Source organism: Oryzias latipes, chromosome 23, assembly GCF_053564925.1.
Source record: "Oryzias latipes strain Hd-rR chromosome 23, Olatipes_Hd-rR_3.1".
NCBI lineage: Eukaryota > Metazoa > Chordata > Actinopteri > Beloniformes > Adrianichthyidae > Oryzias > Oryzias latipes.
This window is the reverse complement of record NC_136259.1, coordinates 3,533,390-3,556,045: the sequence shown is the minus strand read 5'-3', so window position 1 is coordinate 3,556,045 and position 22,656 is coordinate 3,533,390. Positions and strand designations below refer to the sequence as shown.

Genomic DNA, 22,656 nt, shown 5'->3' with positions numbered 1-22,656 from the left:
GAGTAAGAGGATTCGATCTCTGAGGCTCCGCCTTTTGCTCCTTTTGGGTGCCGCCCATTTCATGACGTCAACCTCAAGTCGGCCTCAGCAGTGTGTCTGCATTTTACCCACGAAAACAAACAAACTTAACATTATAATACACTTAAAAGCTCAAAAAATTGATTATGCGTGATATAGACCCTTTAAAAAAGAAAACTTCTTGGTTAAGATCAACATTTTGTCCCTTTTACATCTGTACAGTTTGATTGCATCAGTCTTGTTTACTTGATCCACTTTGTAAACTAAGACTTGTTTAACAATTCACGACTCAACCTGACATTTCAGAGTCAATGAAATGAAATTCCTTTCAGAGGAAGAGCCTTCCATTTTTCCCTAAAAATGTTGTAAGCCAGAAAAAAAGACCTATTATTCACAGAAACATTTTTGAATGACTAAAACCATCAATCTTTGAGGTGAATTGAGTAGAAACAACCAAATTTTACACAAAACAAGAGATCTACAGAGAGTCTGTTGTTGAAGTAAAAGCTGAAGACTGGTATTGTACATTTCACAGACAGATAATGAGGGTGGGTGTGAGTGGGGTTCATGTTTCTGTCGGAGTCCTCAGGCGGTTTCAAACCTACTCCGTTTTTTTTTTTAATGACACACTGGAAACTCCTGTTCCTCGTTGTCTCACCCTCTCTTCATTGATCTCCTTCACGTCCCTTTTGTCTCTTTCTGTCTTTCAAAAATCCCAGTGAAAAACTGATATCCTTCATGTGCTTCATATGTTCTCGGACACTCCTTAAACAGCATAGCACGTGCAAAAAGTATCTGTGTGAAAACTTGACCAGGAATGTGCGTTTGTGCAGGAGCTCGGGATTGTATATACGTTTTTTTGGCAACACTAATGCTGAAAAGTGTGCTCACCCACGCTCATTCCATAACAATGCAGGTGGAGATCGCAGCTGCAACACACCCAACCGGAACCTCCATCTGTGTAAACACATTCACTTACAGGCGTAAGATGAGGGCGTGTGCTGCAGCAAACTGATATGTACGTTTTTGATTGTTTCTTTTTACCAAAAAATACAAAAAGTGTTTACTTCCATTTTTTTGTGCATTTTTTTATTGTCTGTAAAAAATGTTGACAGCGTACATGCACACATGCAATGTAGATTATAAATTGCAAAAACATACTTTTGGTTCGACGCGCATTGATGTGTAGACTCCATTCGTCAATAAAACAAACACAACTGTTGGTACAAAAAGTATTGTCTTAAATTGCACTTTTGGGGACATCTGGCGCCAAAACATGTTTTTTCTTATTTAAACAAACTTCATCGTTGTAAAAATGTGGGCTAAATGTTTGAGAGGCTCCTAAAAATAACCTGTTGGCAGTTTGTTCCTAAAATGAGCTGCTCGACACATTCATTCTGACAGGAACTCCAGATCTATGATAGAGATGTAGAATAAACCATTTGGACTTCTACAAATTACAATGGTGGTAATATTTAGCCTCAGGAGGCACAGACATTTTTGTGCACCAACAGCAGTTTGTGAAGGCTTAAAAACTTTTGTTGGCTCAGCTGAAGTTATTAGTTCGCTCTACCTTAAAGACATATCCTGTAATGGCCTGCAACAAATTGCTGCGATATTTAAAGACCCACTCCATTGAAAATAGTGTTTTGAAAATGTTCTTGTGACCATGGATGATATATTTAAAGAAAATGAATCTTCTAATTGTTGTTCTTTTTTCAAATTGTTGAAGAAAAATGCAGTTTGAAAAAGAACCTATTTGTGACATTATAGTCATTCTGTGCTGTTTGGTTTTTCCGTTGCGTTCTTGGTTTTGTTCATTCTCAGAGTTGTTCTTCTATCAGTCACTCTAGATTTGCGTTGATCATCCACAGCTCCTTCCATTCTTATCCATTCCTCTCAGTCTATTTAAGTGTTTGGTTTTCAGTTTGTCATTGTCAGGTCATCTGATCTGCTCTGTTGTGTCACCTTTATGTTTCTCCATTGGTTTTTGTCATGTGCTGGTTAATTTATTAAGTGTTTAAGTTTGTCACCAAGCTTGATCTCCTGCATTTTGGGTCCTTCACCACCAGTTCCTGACACCCAAATCACACTAAACCAATCTGATGTGGTCTTTCTTGTAGGTGGTGTTCTACAGGAAGAGGATTCCATGTAGGCGGTTTTGTCTGAGCTGTGTCTTGTAGGAAGAGGCCACCATGCGCTCGCCTGAGAACCTCAACACTGGGGCTCACTACATCTGGACAACTTAGTTTTCACCTTTGAGATTCCTTAAGGGACATTTGACCTGTTCTTAGTCTGACTCGTCACTTCGTCCATATTATCGTCAAGCTCTTGTCCCCCAACCACAATATGGTTGTTGTGGTTCACCTTTCGGCATATCCTTTTAGGGGTTGACACAGTGTATTAGCTTCCACTGAGTGGCACGGCTGGTTTGGCAGCGATCCTGACACAACCCTGTATTTTTATCCGGGCTGGGAACCGGCACAGGGAGACCCAGACTTGAACCCCCTTCTTGCTCCATAGTAATAGAGTAGCACGAAGGGTCTTGTGTAGGGACCCACGCACCAGTCCTACATGCAGCCAACTGAGCCATCCAGCCACCCCAAACCACAATGAGGTGGTAGTTTATGTTTACATCTGTTCAAAACCTATTGAATCCCTTTCAGGGTCATGGGTGGGTGGAGCCTATCCCAGCTTCTGTAGGGCAAAGCTGGGGTACACCCTGTACCGGTCACCAGTCTTTTGCAGGGTCACACAACTAAACACAACCTCACACTTGTACAGCTAGGGACAATCCTACATGTGTGTGTTTACAATTGTTCCCTGCTGGATCCTGTCATTATTTAGCACTATGGTGTTTCTTTCTGGTTTTAGTTTTTAGTTTTGTTTTATTTTATTGAAATAGTTTTTTTACAGCCTCTAGTTTATTGCAATAAGTATCTTATTACTCAACAACCTACTTTTCTGTGAGTGCAAACAAAGCTGTAAGGGCATTTAAAAAGTGAGTACATTTAAAGAATCCAAAACATTTTGGTTTAAAGTGCATCACAATGTGCTGCTAACTTGGTTGTTGCTAAGCTTGATTGCAGGTTTTGTGCATTGAAGCGCATGTCCACACATTTATCCATTTACATCTACATTCTTTTGAGGAGTTGGTCTGCGGCTTCACCGTCCATGCGCTCCTCGCTGGCTAACACGTTCCTCTGAAACTCCTGCATGAAGAAAAGCACGGCAGTTTAAGACCTGAACAAATCAGATTTGAAAGGATTTTTAGATTGACACAGATTTACAACAATGTACAGTGACATTGATATAAACTAGGTTGACGGGTAACCCTTGTGCTATCCTAGGCACTTTAACGTTGGGAGTTGGGTCATCTAGACCCACTAGACAGTGCTCTGAACCTTTTTCCTTCAATGATTTGTGATCTTCACTGGTGTCCATGGATTACATGAAATCTTTCTACCTTTATCCACCTTTGTCATGGTAGGGAGAACACGCCAATGTAAGGATGGGGTCATCTAAGATAGCACAAGGGTTAAACTTTAATAATTGTCCATATTATGGTTCTAAAACCATTTGACCACATATCTCCTTTACAGCAAGATAGAAATATCTAAGTTTGATCATCCATTTTCTTAACCCACCTATTCCTTTTTGGGATAGGCTGGGTCATTTTTGGAGAACATTTAGGGCCACAGATGTCATCTAAAAGCCATCATCATAGTGTGAATATGGGTGAATGGAACTGCGATTGTAGAGCATTTTAAGCCTTTTAACCCTAGAACACTTTTGCTATCAAAAAAATTACACCATAACTTTTGCCAAGTAATTTGACCCGATATAATATACCCAACAAAAGTACTTGTTATAAAAATAGATAAAAACAGGACAACACGTGATGAATTAGAGTGGTTTGTGTAACAAAATGAAAAACATAAGAAGTTCCTGTGAAAAGCATGCTCAAAAATTTCTAAAATAATTTGGAATTTGAGAACAAAAAACCCTAAAAAATAATAAAATGAGAAACTTTGGTCTTTGGTCCAGCCGTTCCTGGGACATGTGAGACTTCCCTGGTGAAGGCACAGACGTCTTGACACGTGACATATTGTTACGGCATTCAGCATGTAGTGTCAGTCTTACCCTGAATTCTCTGAGCCTCGCCAGTCTTTTCTGCACAAACGTCTCTTGGCTGGAGTTCAGTTCTGCTATGTGAGTCTGCCATTGCCGCTCCTTTTCCTGAAACAGTTTAAAGATGTCTTTATTTTTTGAATGTTTTTTGATTGTCATGCTGGGGGGTTAGGGGGTCACTTGCATGCAGCAGCATGCAGCACTTTTCCAATGCAGCATTACACACAAAAGCAGAATGGATTCGATGCATCTGAGTGAAGCAGATCCACCTTGGCTTGTGTGGTCTAAGTAAAGTGTGTAGTTCTTTAAAAATAGGAATTTGAGGCATCATCTAGAGTTTATGAAGCCTTTTTTTAAGGAAATCCTCTCTAAAGCGATGGTAGAAAAATGGAACTGGAGCTGATGGAATGAAACGTGTTGTGGTCAGGAGGACATCTCAGCCTGCTGTGGGATTTATGGTTTGACCCCTGTTGATGTATGAAACAAAAAAGGTTGATAATTCATCACATAAAAACATACGAGCATTCATTTTTGCAGCTGCAGTTTTAGTATAAACACAGAGGATCAGACAGAAAGAGAAAACACCCACCTTCTTTAAACTCTTACTCTAAATAATATTTCCAAACCTCCATTGGACCATTTAGATGATGCAAACATCCCCTGGTGCCGTGATATAACAGTACATATATTGTGTTAAAGCTACACCCCAGAATCTGCTGTCAGTCTTTGTCTGACCTCAAACTCAATCCCACTTTCATGTGTTTGTGTCTTTTGAGGGAAACATGGCCATAAAAGAGAAGGAAACAGTTTTTTCTTGAAAGTGAACAAAAGTCGAAACATATAGCATTTGTTTTAACGATTAAACAGATTAAACAGTCTGATTGGAAACTAACTGAGACCACCTCAAAATATGGGTGTTGTGGTTCTGTTGAGCATGCCTCCTCCTTGGAGCCCAACACCTGCTGCTCATCTCTACAATCAGCACCTCCCCACCTGCAGGCCATCACAGACTCTATTTATTCCTGAGGAGGATCTCCAGCCAGCGCCAGATTATTGTTCACCCTGTGGGAACAAGTCCTTGGCTTTGAACAATCCTTCACACTCAAGAGCAACTAAAATAACTTTTGCATCTCTTTCCAGTCTGCCTGCCTGCCTGCCTGCCTTCCAGTCTGCCTGCCTGCCTGCCTGCCTTCCAGTCTGCCTGCCTGCCTGCCTGCCTTCCAGTCTGCCTGCCTGCCTTCCAGTCTGCCTGCCTGCCTGCCTGCCTTCCAGTCTGCCTGCCTGCCTGCCTGCCTTCCAGTCTGCCTGCCTGCCTGCCTGCCTTCCAGTCTGCCTGCCTGCCTGCCTGCCTTCCAGTCTGCCTGCCTGCCTGCCTTCCAGTCTGCCTGCCTGCCTGCCTGCCTTCCAGTCTGCCTTCCAGTCTGCCTTCCAGTCTGCCTTCCAGTCTGCCTTCCAGTCTGCCTGCCTTCCAGTCTGCCTGCCTGCCTGCCTGCCTTCCAGTCTGCCTGCCTTCCAGCCTGCCTTCCAGTCTGCCTGCCTTCCAGTCTGCCTGCCTTCCAGTCTGCCTGCCTTCCAGTCTGCCTGCCTGCCTGCCTGCCTTCCAGTCTGCCTGCCTGCCTGCCTGCCTTCCAGTCTGCCTGCCTGCCTGCCTTCCAGTCTGCCTGCCTGCCTGCCTGCCTTCCAGTCTGCCTGCCTGCCTGCCTGCCTTCCAGTCTGCCTGCCTGCCTTCCAGTCTGCCTGCCTGCCTTCCAGTCTGCCTGCCTGCCTTCCAGTCTGCCTGCCTGCCTTCCAGTCTGCCTGCCTGCCTATCAGTCTGCCTGCCAAGTCAAATTAAATAACCTAACTTCTATCAGTTTGTGTCTGCACTTGGATTCAGTTATCCACTCCCCTCTCCCAACAGAATAATCTGGCCATTTAATATGGATCCAGCGGACATGTCTGCTTCCCAGGACCCTGCTCAGCATCCCCTTCCTCACTCTGATGTGAACTTTCTACGCCACAAACAGATGATCCTTAACCTGGATCACAAGTTCAATGCAGTTCTGGCTCAGTTGGATCGACTCACTCAGTCTTTGTCCACTCACACCGCCCCTGCAGCACAACCTACACCAGCTCCGCTTCAATCTGTTTTTCCAGGAAACCCGCCCGCAGATGTGAGAGAGACCCACATCCCGGATCCCAAACCATATTCCGGAGACCTGGGTAAGTGCAGGGGTTTTCTGTTACAGTGTTCTTTAATTTTTGAACAGAAGCCTCTCTCTTACGCCAGTGACCAAGCAAAGGTGTCATATGTTGTTGGTCTCCTGGATGGCAAGGCATTGCAGTGGGCAGAAGCCTCTTTCGACCGGCATGGCTTTGGGCAGCTGTCCTACTCTGACTTTGTAGAGAACTTAAAACGTGTTTTTGACCACCCAGTGAGAGGAGGGGATTCCACAAGGCAGTTGATCTCCATGAGACAAGGAGCCCGGAGCGCTGCAGAGTATTCTGTGGATTTCCAGACTGTGGCTGCAGATGTGGGCTTTAATGACGAGGCACTGCAGGCATTGTTCACAAATGGTCTCAACGGGCAGCTGAAAGATGAGTTGGCCTCAAGAGATCCACCCTCAACCTTAGGTGACCTCATCTCCCTGACAATCAGGCTGGACAACAGGCGGCGGGATCGAGCAAGGGAACAGGGACCTAGTCCACGTTCATTAATCTCCTCATGTCCACCTTCTCACCCGCTCCATGCTGCAAGCCCTCCACCTGAGGAACCTATGCAACTGGGTCGAGCCCGCCTCTCCACTGAGGAACGCCAGCGACGAATATCTAGTGGGGCCTGTCTGTACTGTGGAACTCCTGGACATGTTGTCATTTCCTGTCCGATCTGGCCAAAAGACAGTGGTCGTCAGTAGCAGTGGGGGTATTGACGACCACGACTACCTCCACTAACATCACCCACACAAAGACCCTGCTCTCGGCTACGCTGTGCATTAATCAGTCGTCCCATCCAGTTCTGGCATTGGTGGACTCAGGAGCAGAGGCTAACTTCCTTGACCAGACCTTGGCGTCCCAGATCAGTCTTCCTCTAGAGAACCTCCCTTCACCCACTGTTGCACGAGCTTTAGATGGCCGGGAGCTTTACCGGATCACTCAACGCTCAGCCCCAATTAAGCTTATTACCTCTGGTAATCCCCACGAACAGCTCCAATTTCTCATAGTTGCCTCTCCAGAAAACCCAGTGGTCCTTGGACATCCTTGGTTGGTCTCACACAATCCTCATGTGGATTGGAGGACGGGGACCATCCTGAACTGGAGTGACACATGTCACACATCCTGTCTTCTCTCTGCTGTGCCTTCAGGTCCTTCCACTACATCCCCACCTGACCCACCTGACCTGTCCACCATTCCAGAAGTCTATCATGACCTTAAGGAAGTTTTCTGCAAGGATCGTGCCCTTGTCCTTCCACCACACCGTCCTTATGATTGTGCTATCGACCTGCTCCCAGGGGCCCCTCTACCAACCAGCCGTCTGTATAACCTGTCTAGGCCACAAATGGAAACCATGGAAAACTACATTACAACTTCTCTAGCTGCAGGAATCATCAGACCCTCTTCTTCTCCAGTAGCAGCTGGGTTTTTCTTTGTCACGAAGAAAGAGGGTACTCTCCGTCCCTGCATCGATTTCCGGGGGTTGAACAACATCACTGTGAAGAACAAATATCCCCTGCCACTCATTGATTCAGCTTTTAACTCTCTCCAGGATGCCACAATCTTCTCCAAACTAGACCTTCGAAATGCCTACCATCTGGTAAGGATGAAGGAGGGAGATGAATGGAAGACAGCTTTCAACACTCCACTAGGCCAATTTGAATACCTGGTTATGCCTTTTGGTCTTTGTAATGCCCCTGCAGTTTTCCAAGCACTTGTAAATGACGTTCTAAGAGATTTCTTGAACCGGTTTGTGTTTGTCTATCTAGATGACATCCTTATTTTCTCCCCCTCAGTCACAGAGCACATCCAACATGTGCAACAAGTGCTACAGAGACTATTGGAAAACCGGTTATTCGTGAAAGCTGAGAAGTGTCAGTTCCACACCACCTCCATATCCTTCCTCGGCTACATCTTTGAGAACAAGCAGGTCAAAGCTGACCCTGAAAAGATACGAGCTGTAGCAGACTGGCCTACCCCCACCACTGTAAAACAACTACGTTTCCTGGGGTTCGCCAATTTCTACCGCAGGTTCATCCGAAATTACAGTCAGATAGCTGCTCCCCTGACAAGATTAACTTCTCCATCTGTCTCTTTCCACTGGTCAGAGGAGGCAGCCAAGGCCTTCTCCACGCTGAAAGAGAGGTTCACATCAGCTCCTGTTCTTCGTCATCCTGATCCAACCCTGCAATTTATCGTGGAGGTAGACGCATCTGACACTGGGGTAGGAGCCGTTCTGTCACAACGATCCATGGACACACAAAAATTGCACCCTTGCGCGTTTTTCTCCCGACGCCTGACCCCAGCTGAGAGAAATTACCATGTGGGAGATCGAGAGTTGTTGGCTGTTAAGCTAGCTTTGGAACATTGGAGACACTGGTTGGAAGGAACCAAGAATCCCTTTATCATTTGGACTGACCATAAAAACCTCTCCTACCTACAATCAGCAAAACAACTCAATCCCTGTCAGGCGCGGTGGTCTTTGTTTTTCACTCGTTTTAACCTTCTTTTGTCCTACAGGCCAGGTTCCAAGAACCAGAAACCTGATGCCTTGTCTCGCCAGTTTACTTTAGATGCACCAACACTGCCGCAACCCATCCTTCCTTCATCATGTACACTTGCTGCTGTCTCTTGGGAGATCGAGGACAAAGTTTTAGAGGCCCAGCAACAACAACCAGATCAAGGTACAGGCCCAGCTAAACGCCTTTTTGTGCCAGACTCTGTTCGCTCACAGGTCATCCAGTGGGGTCACACCTCTCGCCGTACCTGTCATCCTGGTGGGGCCCGCACCTGCTCGCTGCTGAGACGCAGATTCTGGTGGCCGACCTTGGAGAAGGACGTACGGCAGTATGTTGCTGCCTGCCCAACGTGTGCTCGTAATAAGGCCTCGCATCAACCCCCTGCTGGTTCTCAGTTTGTCCTCAGGTTTTCACCCTCAGACCAACGGACAGGCCGAACGCACCAACCAGGATCTGGAGACAGCCCTGCAGTGTGTGACTGAGGCAAACCCCTCCTCCTGGAGCGATTACTTGGACTGGGTTGAGTATGCCCATAATTCCCTCACCTGCTCTGCTACAGGTCTGTCACCATTTGAATGCTCTCTGGGGTTTCAGCCACCCCTGTTTCCAGCCCAGGAGGAGGAGGTTTCTGTGCCATCTGTCCAGCTGCACATCCGCAGGTGCCGTCGAGTGTGGAGATTGGCTCATCGGGCACTCCTGCGTGCTCGGGAACGTAGCTGCCGCGTGGCTGATGCCCGGAGGTCTTCTCCCTGCTATAGCCCTGGTCAGAAGGTGTGGCTGTCTTCCAAGAATATCCAACTCCGTACTGACTCAAGGAAGCTATCTCCCCGTTACTTGGGCCCCTTTGAGGTTTTGGCTGTCATCAACCCGTCTGCGGTCAAGCTCCGGCTCCCTGCCTCCATGAAGGTTCATCCCGTTTTCCATGTCTCACACCTCAAGCCGGTCTGTTCCAGTGCCTTGGTCCCTCCTTCCAAGCCCCCTCCTCCTGCCCGGTTGGTTGGTGGCCGGCCCGCCTACTCTGTCCGACGTCTTCTGGATGTTCGTCGACGTGGTCGAGGGTTCCAGTACCTCGTTGACTGGGTGGGGTATGGCCCGGAAGAGCGTGCCTGGGTTCCTCGGTCCTTTAACCTGGATGACTCCCTGATCCGGGATCTTCGCAGGCGTCGTCCAGACCGTTTTCCATCGCCTGGTGGCTCCCGTTGAGGGGGGGGGTACTGTTGTGGTTCTGTTGAGCATGCCTCCTCCTTGGAGCCCAACACCTGCTGCTCATCTCTACAATCAGCACCTCCCCACCTGCAGGCCATCACAGACTCTATTTATTCCTGAGGAGGATCTCCAGCCAGCGCCAGATTATTGTTCACCCTGTGGGAACAAGTCCTTGGCTTTGAACAATCCTTCACACTCAAGAGCAACTAAAATAACTTTTGCATCTCTTGCCTGCCTGCCTGCCTGCCTGCCTGCTCAAATTAAATAACCTAACTTCTATCAGTTTGTGTCTGCACTTGGATTCAGTTATCCACTCCCCTCTCCCAACAATGGGTCCAAGAGTGGTTCTTGGTCCCGGACCAGACTCCACTAGGGTGCATTTACCCAACACTATCAACACAGTTTGAGATGTGGATATCTTTATCAAGTTTTGTCTTTAAAATTACAGTGGCAGAAAAGTTAAGTTTGATTCCAATACTGGGCTGAGATTTGGACATGAAAACAACTCAATCATTTTTGTCTCAGTGCTCCTCCAGATCCTTTGTATCTGGGCAGTGTAACCACTCTGACAGTGTTTTTATATTTGCTTTGCTTTAAACCTTTTAACCCTGTTAAAATCACTTGTATTTTTGCTTTCAAGTATGTAAAATAAGGTATGTTTGGAGCCTGTTGATGCAAATTCGCATCAATAGGTGTCAAGGGGTTAAAAAAAATGAATCAGATCTCAATGAAGGGACCCCCATAGTGCTGATGTGGGACATGACAGGTTTTAGCAAGTTGTGTGTTTTTCAGTTCAGTTCCTTTGCAGTGGTTCCATTGTGCCTTGCAACAAACTAGCAACCTGTCCACACTCTAAAAAGAAAAAAGTTGATCCAACTTAACCCTTGTGCTATCCTATGGGGTCAAGATGACCATTGACGTGTTCTCCCTACCATGATAAAGGTGGAAAGATTTCATGTAATCCATGGACACCAGTGAAGATCACAAATCATTGAAGAAAAAAGGTTCAGAGCACTGTCTAGTGGGTCTAGATGACCCCACTCCCAATGTTAACGTGCCTAGGATAGCACAAGGGTTACATGAATCACTTCAATTGGTAACACGTAATTGAATTAAGTTCATTCAACTTATTTTTTGTCTAACTAACTTTAATGTTGATTTAAATTACATTTTTTGTAATTTTATTTGTTTTTACAACTTAAATTGACACATTTAGCTAAAGTTTCAACCAATAGGCCTTGTAATCTCCATATCAAAGACATGAATGACCCAGGCAGGAGCTCACGTGTCGTGAACTGTCTTCAATATTGGGACAAACCAATATTGGTGGGGGTGGGGGGCTTAGCCTGCGATGAGCCTTGGGGGGGGGGGGTTTACTAGGCAGTGACCCCCCTCCTGTGGTTGCCGTATGGAGTGGGCCCCCCCTCTTTCGGTTTTATTTGCACCTTAGACATGTAGGGCCCTTGGTAGGGGGGGTGCTTGGACATCACTGCCAGCAAGCAGCGGATGTCCTCCTAGCACCCTACCCGCCAATTTTAACCGCACCTTAGACATTTAGGGCCCCTTGGTGGGGAGGGTGAGGGGACGTCACTGTGAGTAATCAGGAGACGTCCCCTTAGTGCCCTACCCGCCAATTTTAACCGCACCCCCCTTAGTACACACACCCCTCCCCCCTCAATATATACATCCCAACATAAACACACACACATGCACACACACACTCTCTCAAACACACATACACGCACACACATTTTGCAAGGAAGGTGGGACCTAGGACAATCTGTCCCCTGCCTCTTCCCTGGTGGGGGGTACGGGCCCCTTTGCAACGGCGGCTGTGTCCCCGGGGTGCTGGCTTCCTGGGCCCGGCGGTGCTCTCTCTGCGCGGTGGGGGGGTTCACATTACATCTGAGCCGGGGGTGTTCGTGTCCCTGGGGGGTGGGTTCTGGTCCTTGCTCCTGAGTGCTGGGCCCCGCCAAATTTCCAACTGTGGCCGAGCCTGGTCGGGCCATATTTACAACACCCCTTGTGGGCCCTCTTTTTTCCCCGGGGTTCCCCCCTCCTGGGCGGGGGCGGCGGGCCCCTGCCTCGCTCCTCCCTGGACCAACCGTTGGCCGGGCGGATGGCTGCCTGGAGTGCGGAGTGGGTCTCCCTTGGGGGGTCCTGGCCCGTACCTGGGGTTGGGGCGGGGGGATGCCCGGAACTCCTGGGTGGTGGTGGGGTGCTCGTCTGGGGCTGTGGGCGTCCTTCTCCGGTGGGGCCCTGCGTTGGGTTCTCCCGGCGCGGCGGGGGGGCTGCTCTCCTGGTTGGGCTGGGGCGGCGCCCTCTTTCCCTCCGTGCCTCCCTGCTCTCTGGCTCTGGGGGCCTTGCGGCGGCCCTGCTGGCCCTGGCCTGGGTGGCGGGCTTGGTCGCCCGGGCGGCGGTTGTTCCCTGCCGGTTCCCGTGTGGTGTTGGGGGGAATCCGGCTGCCGCTGCTGGTGCGGTGGGGGTCTTGGGGTGGGGATGGCTGGGCACTCTCCCTCCTTCTTTTCACGTTCCACCATCCATTTTAGAAGAACATAAACACTCACCTGAGCACAGGTGTCAGCTCAACAGACTGAATGACTGAAATATTTCACACTAGTTGGTTTTAAGGCATAAGTATGCGTGTGAACACTATCTGTTTTGCCTACATGTCGACAGGTGGACATTTTTGCAACTAACAGGTGTGTTTATAACATTTGAGTGTGTGTGTGGACAGGCTCCGCCCTTTTTTTTTTTGTTTTTTTTTTTTTACATTTGAACCTTACCATAATGATTAACAACCAGTAAACTTGTTGATTTATGCTGCTTCATGGTCTTATCCCCCTTCCCCTCCTATTATCACCCCCTACCCCCCCTCTCTCTAACGTCCCTCTTTCTTCTTCCCCTCTTTCCTTTTCCGTCCGGTCCAACACCAAAGATTTTCAGACATGTTTGAAATTAATAAAGTTTGGCCTCAATTACAAAAGGGGTTTATTCAGACATACCTTTGGTTTGTCTGAAGATTAATAACCCCTCTTGTTAAAGTAAAATATGTCCAACCCAAGAGGCCCTCAGCTCTCATCTGTCTGCCTAGCTGTTGGACAGGACAAGTTAAAAAAAAAAAAAAAAAAGAATATTGGGACAAACCAGTGGCGGTTCTACACTAACTTACTCCCATGGCGAGTAACCCCACCAGCGCCCCCCCCCCCCCCCCCCCCACACACACACACACATACAAAATTTGTGTTCCCTGTCTTCTATTTAGCCATTTTACTCAAAAAATGCATGAATTTTCTAGACTCGTATTACAGGGGGGTCAAACTCAGTCACACAGGGGCCTAAGTTAAAAACACACTTAAGGTTTTGGGCCGAAGAAGATAAACATTTTTTTTTTTTTTTTTTTTTTTTTTTTTAACTTGTCCTGTCCAACAGCTAGGCAAACAGATGAGAGCTGAGGGCCTCTTGTGTTGGACATATTTTATTCTAACAAGAGGGGTTATTCATCTTCAGACAAACCAAAGGTATGTCTGAATAAACCCCTTTTGTAATTGAGGCCAAACTTTATTAATTTCAATCATGTTTGAAAATCTTTGGTGTTGGACCGGACGGAAAAGGAAAGAGGGGAACAAGAGAGAGGGACGTTAGAGAGAGGGGGGGGTAGGAGGGTGATAATAGGAGGGGAAGGGGGGTAAGACCATGAAGCAGCATAGAGCAGGCAGGTTTACTGGTTGTTTATCGTTACGGTACGGTTCAAATGTAGTACAAAAAGGGCGGGGCCTGTTCACACACACTCAAATATTATCAACACACCTGCTAGCCGCAGAAATGTCCACATGTCAACATGCACACAAAACAGATAGTGTTCACGAACGCATACTTATGCCTTTAAACCAACTAGTGTGAAATCTTTCATTCATTCAATCATGCAAACTATTAGTGCAAAGGTGAGCTAACACCTGTGCTCAGGTGAGTGTTTATGTTCTTCTAAAATGGATGGTGGAATGTGAAAAGAAGGAGGAGGAGCGCCCAGCCACCCCCACACCCATACCCCCGCCGCAGCAGCAGCGGCAGCCGGAATTCCCCCAGCGCCACACGGGAACAGGCAGGGAACAACCGCCCCCCGGGCGACCAAGACCGCCACCCAGGCCAGGGCCAGCAGGACCGCCGCGAGGCCCCCAGAGCCAGAGAGCAGGGAGGCGCAGAGGGAAAGAGAGCGCCGCCCCAGCCCAGCCAGGAAAGCAGCCCCCCGCCGCGCCGGAAGAGCCCAACGCAGGGCCCCACCGGAGAGGGACGCCCACAGCCCCAGACGAGCACCCCACCACCACCCAGGAGTTCCGGGCATCCCCCCGCCCCGACCCCAGGTACGAGCCAGGACCCCCCAAGGGAGACCCGCTCCGCACTCCAGGCAGCCACCCACCCGGCCCACGGTTGGTCCAGGTAGGAGCAAGGCAGGGGCCCGCCGCCCCCGCCCAGGAGGGGGGAACCCCGGGGAAAAAAGGGCGGCCCATAAGGGATGTTATAAATATGGCCCGACCAGGCTCGGCCATGTTGGAAGTTTGGCGGGGCCCAGCGCCCAGGGGCAAGGACCAGGACCCACCCCCCAGGGACACGAACACCCCCGGCTCAGGTGTAATATGAACCCCCCCACCGTGCGGAGAGAGCACCGCCGGGCCCAGGGAGCCGGCACCCAAGGGACACGGCCGCCATCGCCAAGGGGCCCACACCCCCCACCAGGGACGGGGTAGGGGACAGATGGACCCAGGTCCCACCTTCCTTGTAAAATGTGTGTGCGTGTATGGGTGTTTGAGAGGGTGTTTGTGTGCATGTGTGTGTGTTTATGTTTGAATGTATATATTGAAGGGGGAGGGGTGTGTGTACTAAGGGGGGTGCAGTTAAAATTGGCGAGTAGGGCACTAAGGGGACATCTCCTGATTACTCACAGTGATGTCCCCTCACCCTCCACACCAAGGGGCCCTAAATGTCTAAGGTGCAGTTAAAATTGGCGGGTAGGGTGCCAGGAGCACATCTGCTGCTTGCTGGCAGTGATGTCCAAGCACCCCCCCTACCAAGGACCCTACGTGTCTAAGGTGCAAATAAAACCGAAAGAGGGGGGGCCCACTCCATACGGCAACCATAGGAGGGGGGCCACTCCCAAGTAGCCCCCCCCCAAGGCGCATCGCAGGCTAAACCCCCCACCCCCTCACCCTAATATGAGGTTATATATAAGGAAGGGGGTAAGTTGGGGACAGCTGGTAGACTGTCCCCCGGTGGTCAAACAGCCGTCCCCCAGCCCACCCCCAGCAAAGGGGCCAGGGCCACCCAGCCCAGGGGCCCACCCCCGGAGGCGCCGACACCCCAGGCCCGGCACCACCCACCCCACACAGAGAGAGAGGAGCCAGAAAGCGTCGCCCCCCCCCGGAGCAAGCCCAGGCCCCCACCCCCAGACGCCGGCCCTAGAAGAGCTCTGGTCAGGCCTCGACGGGACCGAGGAGGCCAACCGGCCGAGGCAACCACTGATTGCCTCAGCGGAGACCCCGACCCGCTAGCCCCCCCGACCCGTACTAATAATGGGCCCCCCCTCCCCCCCAGAACGCCCCCCCACAGGACAGGGCCGACAAGCCCCCCACCCCACCCCACCCCAGACCCCGCAGCCGAAGCGGGTGACACCCAGAGCGACCGGGGGCCCCGAGAGGGTTGTCCCGTCCCGTCCCAGAGCCAGGGAAGGGCCGATCCCAGCCCCAGGTGCAGATGGGCAGCCCATCCGGCGCCGCTGGGCCCCCCCCACCCGAGCAGGGCCCCCCGCCAACCCCCCCCAGCACAGGCAAAGGGACCACCCCCCCAAGCCAAGCCAGACCACCACCCCACCCCCCCACCACGCACCCCCACACCCAAGCCCAGAGGACCACGCAGCGCCCCAGCCCGCCCCACCCAGGCACCGGACCCGACCCCCCGACCAACGGAGCCCCCCACCGCCCCCGCCAGGCACCGGAAGCCCCGACCCCCACCCCAAACCACGGCAGAAGGGCAAGGAGCAGCGACGACCAGGCCCTCCACCCCCTAAGTCATGGAGTCAACCACAGGAGACCAGAGAGACTGAATTCTTTCAAAGTTACTTGAGCTTTGGGCTGACATTTTTTCCAAGCTGATATGATCAAACGGCAGATTTCTGTGTTGACTTATGTTTATATTTTTCTTGTTTTTCCAATTTATTAAAATAGTTTTTTTGGCAATACAAAGAGTTATGAAAATGATAGATGCTAATCCTTCTTCTATATCGATGGCACTCATGTCACCAAGCACACAAAGTGACGGTGAGGCAGTGATTGAAACCTTAAGCCAGACTGATAAATCGGCACATACCTGCTGCCAGAGAGCCCTGACAGGAGTGCAGAACCACAGTGCGTGCATGTAGCTGTCGGGTAGATTATTATCACAGTGCTCGCAAATGTCTGAGTTACTGAGACCCATCTTGAACATCCTCTGTCCAGTGTAGTAAATTCTGTGAAGAGTTTTGAGATGGATTAGCTGCAAGAAGCTGCAGAAGATAAACATTTACTGAACACACTAAAGCTAAACTTTTAAACCTTTTAAACTGAACTTTTTGAACATAAATATTAATAAAAACAGGAACATTAATCCAGAATAACTCAAGTTAAACCTTAAATAACTTGTAATATTTTGTTCTCCATATAAATATATTCTGTCAAAATTATACAAATATGAACATGCTGCAGGACAAAACAAAGAAAGCCTGGAAATATTAAGAAATTACATATCAAATAATTCCATTTTTTTTTGCTCTTTCATCATTTTTTTAGAGCATTTTTTTTTTAGAGCTAGACTCCTGCTTCATTTTTAGCAATAATTTCTTAATGTGTGACGTCCTGTGTGTGTCTTTGTGAAACATATCAGAGGGATTAGATCTAAAAAATAAAACTTATTGTGATTTATATGTTTAGGTCTTATAGAACATTAAAGACTAAATCTTAGAACTCATCAGTGGGATTACTCCAAAAATATTTGGCATTTCCCTAAATTTGTGCAACACCAACAGTAGAAATCCTCCAAAGAAACTCAATCCATGAAAAATGGTCTGCGCTCATCCCCCCTCCCCCCCCTCCTCTTCCCTCTGACACATGCGGCTCCGTCTCTATGACGGGAGGCGCAGCTGCGGCCCAGAGTTGATTGTCAGATAGAAAAAGACCCCCAATCGCCTATTAGTGTGATTCAGCCAGCCACCGGCGAGTTGCGCTCCCCTCTCGAGTTTTTTGACTTATGTTCCAAAGACTACCGCAAAGAGGTGTGGCCGCAATCGTCTTGCAGCAGAGGGCGGTGGTCACGTGCGCATCGGGTCTGCTGTGTTGGAGCAAAGAATTGTGGGAAATAATCTCCATTGCCTGCTTTTTTCGAAATTGGGTTGAGCACGGATGTTTGTTCTGCCTAATTCATTTCCATGTGCCTGTTTTACGTTGTTTCACTCTGAGGTAGTCTTTTTTTTTTTGCACCATAAGTGTGAAGAGCAAATAAGAGGAAGACATTCTTAAGAGTCTGATGTGTCTAAATAAAAGCATTAAGTGTCGGCTGCTGAAGCAATTTCAAATAAAAAGCTCCAAGCTTCCTCTTTGAATTTAGTATGTAGCATATTAAGTGTAACGCCTCGGGAACGGCAAATGCCGCCCCCTATGAAGTGCCGCCCTGGGCGACCGCCCACATCGCCCATATCAAAAACCGCCACTGCGACAAACGGTACTTTTCCGCACAAGGGGGTTGGTCATCATCCTCTCCCTCCCTCTAACTTGTGGTGCAAAAAGAAATAAACATAACAGTTTAAATAACTAGTTGAAAAAGAGTAAAACAGCTAGACAACAAAACACATGGAGAAAAACTCACACTTAAACCGCAATCTGCCCAGATAGGGAAAGAATTGTGGTATCCCACAATTCCTTGCGCTGCCTGATGTTATGACGTCATGACGCATTGACAGCTTCACACCACAGTTACACCAACTTAATTGAATTAAGTTGATTGAAAGTAAAATAACTATGTTAGACAAGTACGTGTTATTTTTAAGTTGAATGAACAGAAGAAAAAAAATGATTTATTTTCACCAAACTAAATAATTAAGTTAGATTAATGTAAAAAAGTTTATCTTTCCAACTACAGCCCAAAAACTCTTTTCAGAATGCAGGGTGTTCCCCAACTTTGCCCCACAGTACCTGGATTGGCTCCAGCAACTCCCTTTGAACCCGAAAGGGATCCAGCAAATTTGGAGGATAGATGGATGGAAGCTGGTTTGGAAATTTTGTAGTTTTCCTCATTAAAGGTTGTTCCAAATCTTCACAACAAAATGTTCCACTAAAACCTTATGGCTGTTTTAAATTTTAACCAAAATGTGACCCCCTGGCAGTCCTTCAAATCTTGCTTTTGTTTTTCTATAGAAACCTAATGGATATCATAAGCATAGTGGAAACACAAGCAGACCTTAATTAAACCAGCAAGACTTTCTTTCCTGGCTGTAACGGTCAATCAGTCCGAGACAGGAAAGTAGTCAAACTCTTGCAGTATTACTTTCAGTCACTTTGAGGATGTGTGACTGCTCACATAAAGCAAACAGCAGGAAAATGTCTTTCACTAATGGATTAATACACCACATCAATGGTTTTGGGTCTCAGACCAGTCGCAACATGACAGAGAGCAAGCGTGCAAATTAGAGCAGTTCATCAGCTCAGAAATAAACAGTCTGCAGAGAGTGTTTACAGAGTCTGCAGATGGAAATGGGAACAGATGCAGCCGATTGGTTTTGCATGAAAAAAAAATCTAAGAATTTCATGGTTTGGTTTGGAAAACACATGTGTGGAATAGAAATAGGCACAGCCTGCAGCTGCTCTTGATGCAAACTGCCATTGGAATATTGAACAAAATAAAACAAAAAAGTCAATTGTGAAGCAATTTTTTATCAATACAAAAGGAAACAGCTCTGCAAACAAGAAATACAGGAAATAATTGGAAGAAGATCTATGGGTAATTATTAAAAATATGAGCAATTAGCCTGTCAAAGTGAATTTACATTTACTATTTAACACACATAAAGAATATAAATATTACATAAAGTTAAAGGCTTGGTAAAGAAAAAGATCTCCCGTTTGTATCTCTGAGAGAAGATTTTTGGATAGTTAATCTGCATGTAAACAGGCTCATTGTATCCCTGTTCTGTATCTGTGGGTACACTGATCAACTCTTCAAAGCCTTAGTGAACACTTCCTCTACTGCTGTCTGAGGGCCAGAAATGGGCAAACATGGACGGGGTGGGGATCCAGGTCACGATACAGCACACAAGGGTAAAGTTAGGGTCAAGCAGGCAAGATGCAAGCCAGTTTTACGGATTTGTCTTATTTTTTTGACCACCCCTACAAATACTATGGTATGCAAAAGGAGTCTTTAAATGTTGTTTTTTGTCAGTTAGGAGCCAGTACCTGCACCTCACTAATGACTAGTGTGACGTAAGGGTACCAACAGCATCACCCGTATGTGTCATTAGTGTATGCAACTTACATTATTCTTAGGAATACTTCACAATACATTTAGCACTCAAATGACAGTGGTACCTTCCATTTTTGTAAAGTACCTTAAGCTCTAAGGCAGGGGTCGGCAAGCCATGGCTCCGGAACCACATGTGGCTCTTTCATCCTACAGTTCTGGCTCCCTGTGACTTTGGAAAATAATGAGTATTTTATAATAATTACATTTTATTTTAGTTTGTTCATTTTTCATGGCATTCGTAATGAGCTGGTATTTATCGGGCGAGACCTGCACAGCTGATAGGCGGGGCGGCTTCAATAAACACTCCAATCTTCTGCCGGGAACTTTATGTGCTGCGGGGCAGAGAGCAACTCGCTGATGACAGAGAGTTTGCGCCAGTGTTGCCAGATAGAGTCACAGTTTTCCAGCCCAAAAGTCATCTGAAAACCGCCAGACCCAGCCAAAAACCGCCCAACACAGCTTTTGCTGATGTTTTTTTTTCCGTACTGGACTGATAAAAGATTTTTCTAAATAAAAGAAAGTTCAGACTAATAATAAAATGTGTACAACATTGAATATTTCTTCAGCAGGCCGCCTTCTTCCATTCATTTGCTTAACCCCCTCTATCCCCGCTATAACCTGCGTCCGGCTCTTTCATCCGTGTGCTGCGCTGGAGCGCCCTGACTACCGTGTCATCCTGCTATGACCGTATTTTGGGCTCTCTGTGTAGGACACACTGAGGAGCGCAGGGGGAAAAACTCTCAGCTGCAGAGGATGTGAACAGGTAGAGAGGTAAAGCAGGTGGAGAGGCGGGGGAGGGGCTTTGGCTTCAAACTCTGTCAGAGAGATGGAAACACGGGCGTCAGATTGAGACACAGCTTTCCCTGCGGGAGTTGAAGCAAAAACTTTCTCTGGGATGATTTTATGAACTCAAACATGGAAACATGATTACCAAGTAGAACTCTCCAAAATAATAAACCTGATCTCTCCACATTCTCAGTGTCTTCAATGCATTGATAAACACATCGCTCCATGCAGCCATCAGACCAGAACCAGTAGCTCCTCCCACACGGGGCCGCGGTATCATCCTTTAAAGAACATAATGTGCATTTGCAGCGACGTATGCTTCAGATGATGTCCGATTGGTCAATCTACATGTCAATCAAGTCCCGTACTTCTCAGTGAGGATTTTGATTGGCTGGTGGATTTTTAAGAAGTACTTTTTTTTTTTAATCTTTTCTGGCCCGCGATCTACACTCATGTCATTCAAGATCGACCGGTCGATTGCGATCGACATAATGGGCATCTTTGAATAATATATACATGCATAATATATATAATGATGTCAAAACGGGTGGTGGCTCCGGGTGCTTTCTTTTTTATTAGGGGCGGTCCCAAATGGCTCTTTGAGTAAAAAGAGCCATGTTGCCGACCCCTGCTCTAAGGGAACTGCAAGACAGACATGTGCTCCCCTTAACCCTTGTGCTATTCTAGGCACGTTAACATTGGGAGTGGGGTCATCTAGACCCACTAGACAGTGCTCTGAACCTTTTTTCTTCAATGATTTGTGATCTTCACTGGTGTCCATGGATTACATGAAATCTTTCCACCTTTATCCACCTTTGTCATGGTAGGGAGAACACGTCAATGTAAGGATCGGGTCATCTTGACCCTAAAGGATAGCACAAGGGTTAAGAAGCAGCTGCTTCTCTCTACGAGCCTCCAGGGGCCCGGACAAGCCAACCCCTTTTTGTGCAGGTGACCCAATTTGCTTTCAGCTATTGATTAGTTATTGACAAACTGCGTCCAGACAATCTGGAGGAAGCAGAGGCTGGAAGCTATTAGTAGATCTCAACCAGAGACCACGTTTCCCTCCTTAGATTACAATGTCCAGCCACAGACCTGACATGTGGCACGTGTTCTTCAAAGAACTGACCACGCCCTGGGAGGGTGCCTTCTGGAAAGCTGATAAACGAAAGATTATCCCAAACTGGCAGCAGATGCAGAACAGAGAGGGTGGAAGGCTGGGTTCTACCCAGTTGAGCTTGGCTGTAGAGGGTTTGTGTGTCGGTCAACACTCATCCTGACAGAAGACTTGGGGATCAAAGGCCACGCTCAGCTGCAGGTTTTTAAATTGTTCTTCAGGGCTGCAGAGGAAGCTCATTGCTGGTTATGGATGAGGAGGACCGTCGTCTGGGTTATTAAGCATCAGCTTGAGTGGGGGATCCACCTGGGATGCCAGGTGTTCCCGATGAGCCCTCTGGAGGTGTAAAGGGGTCAACCATAGAAACACCTGAAGGGCGGTGCCCACCTGATGACCCCAGCAAAATCAACAGCCCCACTCTCACTCAACTCCTCCCCCAGAATATCCATCACTACATCGTCTTCTTACATGAGACTGATTATCTAGTCCTATGTCTGAACTTCAGATTCAACTACAAGTTTGGAATTTTGTCAAATTAGCAAAAAAATAAAAAAGCGTGCAGATTGGAGTCTGATGAGGCATTATTCCTCATGCTGGGGGGAGGAGTCAAAGATGCAGTGTAGAGAGGGGGGAAAAATGACCAAAGGGCAACAACTTCTATGCTTTTTTAAACATTGACAACATTTGACTGCTGTTCACAAACAAGTGAAGCAGAGACAGATTATGATGTGCTTTTATTCATTAAAAAGGCTTAGAAGCTGGTTGGGCTGCCATAGCAGTTCTTAGGATCACAGGGCCTCAGGGGCCTCTTTGGACTGCTCCTCCCATATTTGAGTGTGGCTCTTCAGCAGAGGTCTGATGGAGCCTATGCCCTCCATTCCCAGAATGTCTATTCAGTCTCAATCCCAAGTGTCCAAACAGAAAAGGTGGCTTTTTATATGAAGCACCTGCAGAATGGAATTCTCTATATAAAACCATTTAACTCCCAAATCTCACTTCACATTATTGAAGGTCCTGGATGGGAAATCATTAATCCGTCGCTGGTTTTAACTTTTTAATGTTTTTCAAATTTGTAAGAAATGTCCAAAGTGTGTCCCTTGGCCAGGACTCCATAGAAAAAGAGATCTCAATGGATCTCAATGGTACTAT

General features: G+C 47.6%; 1 protein-coding gene across 1 annotated transcript in view; it reads right to left on the bottom strand.

The window, feature by feature from the left end:
- Positions 1–1,080: 1,080 nt before the first annotated feature.
- The window catches only part of LOC105357032 (uncharacterized), a 43,590-nt gene continuing 22,014 nt past the window's right edge, over positions 1,081–22,656 (bottom strand). Inside the window, exons 5-6 of the mRNA XM_023952568.2 lie at positions 4,162–4,257; positions 1,081–3,230 (exon numbers count right to left, since the gene is read on the bottom strand). Coding sequence (XP_023808336.1) covers positions 3,153–3,230; positions 4,162–4,257 — 174 coding nt within the window. The 3' untranslated portion in view covers positions 1,081–3,152. The remainder of the gene's footprint in view (positions 3,231–4,161; positions 4,258–22,656) is intronic.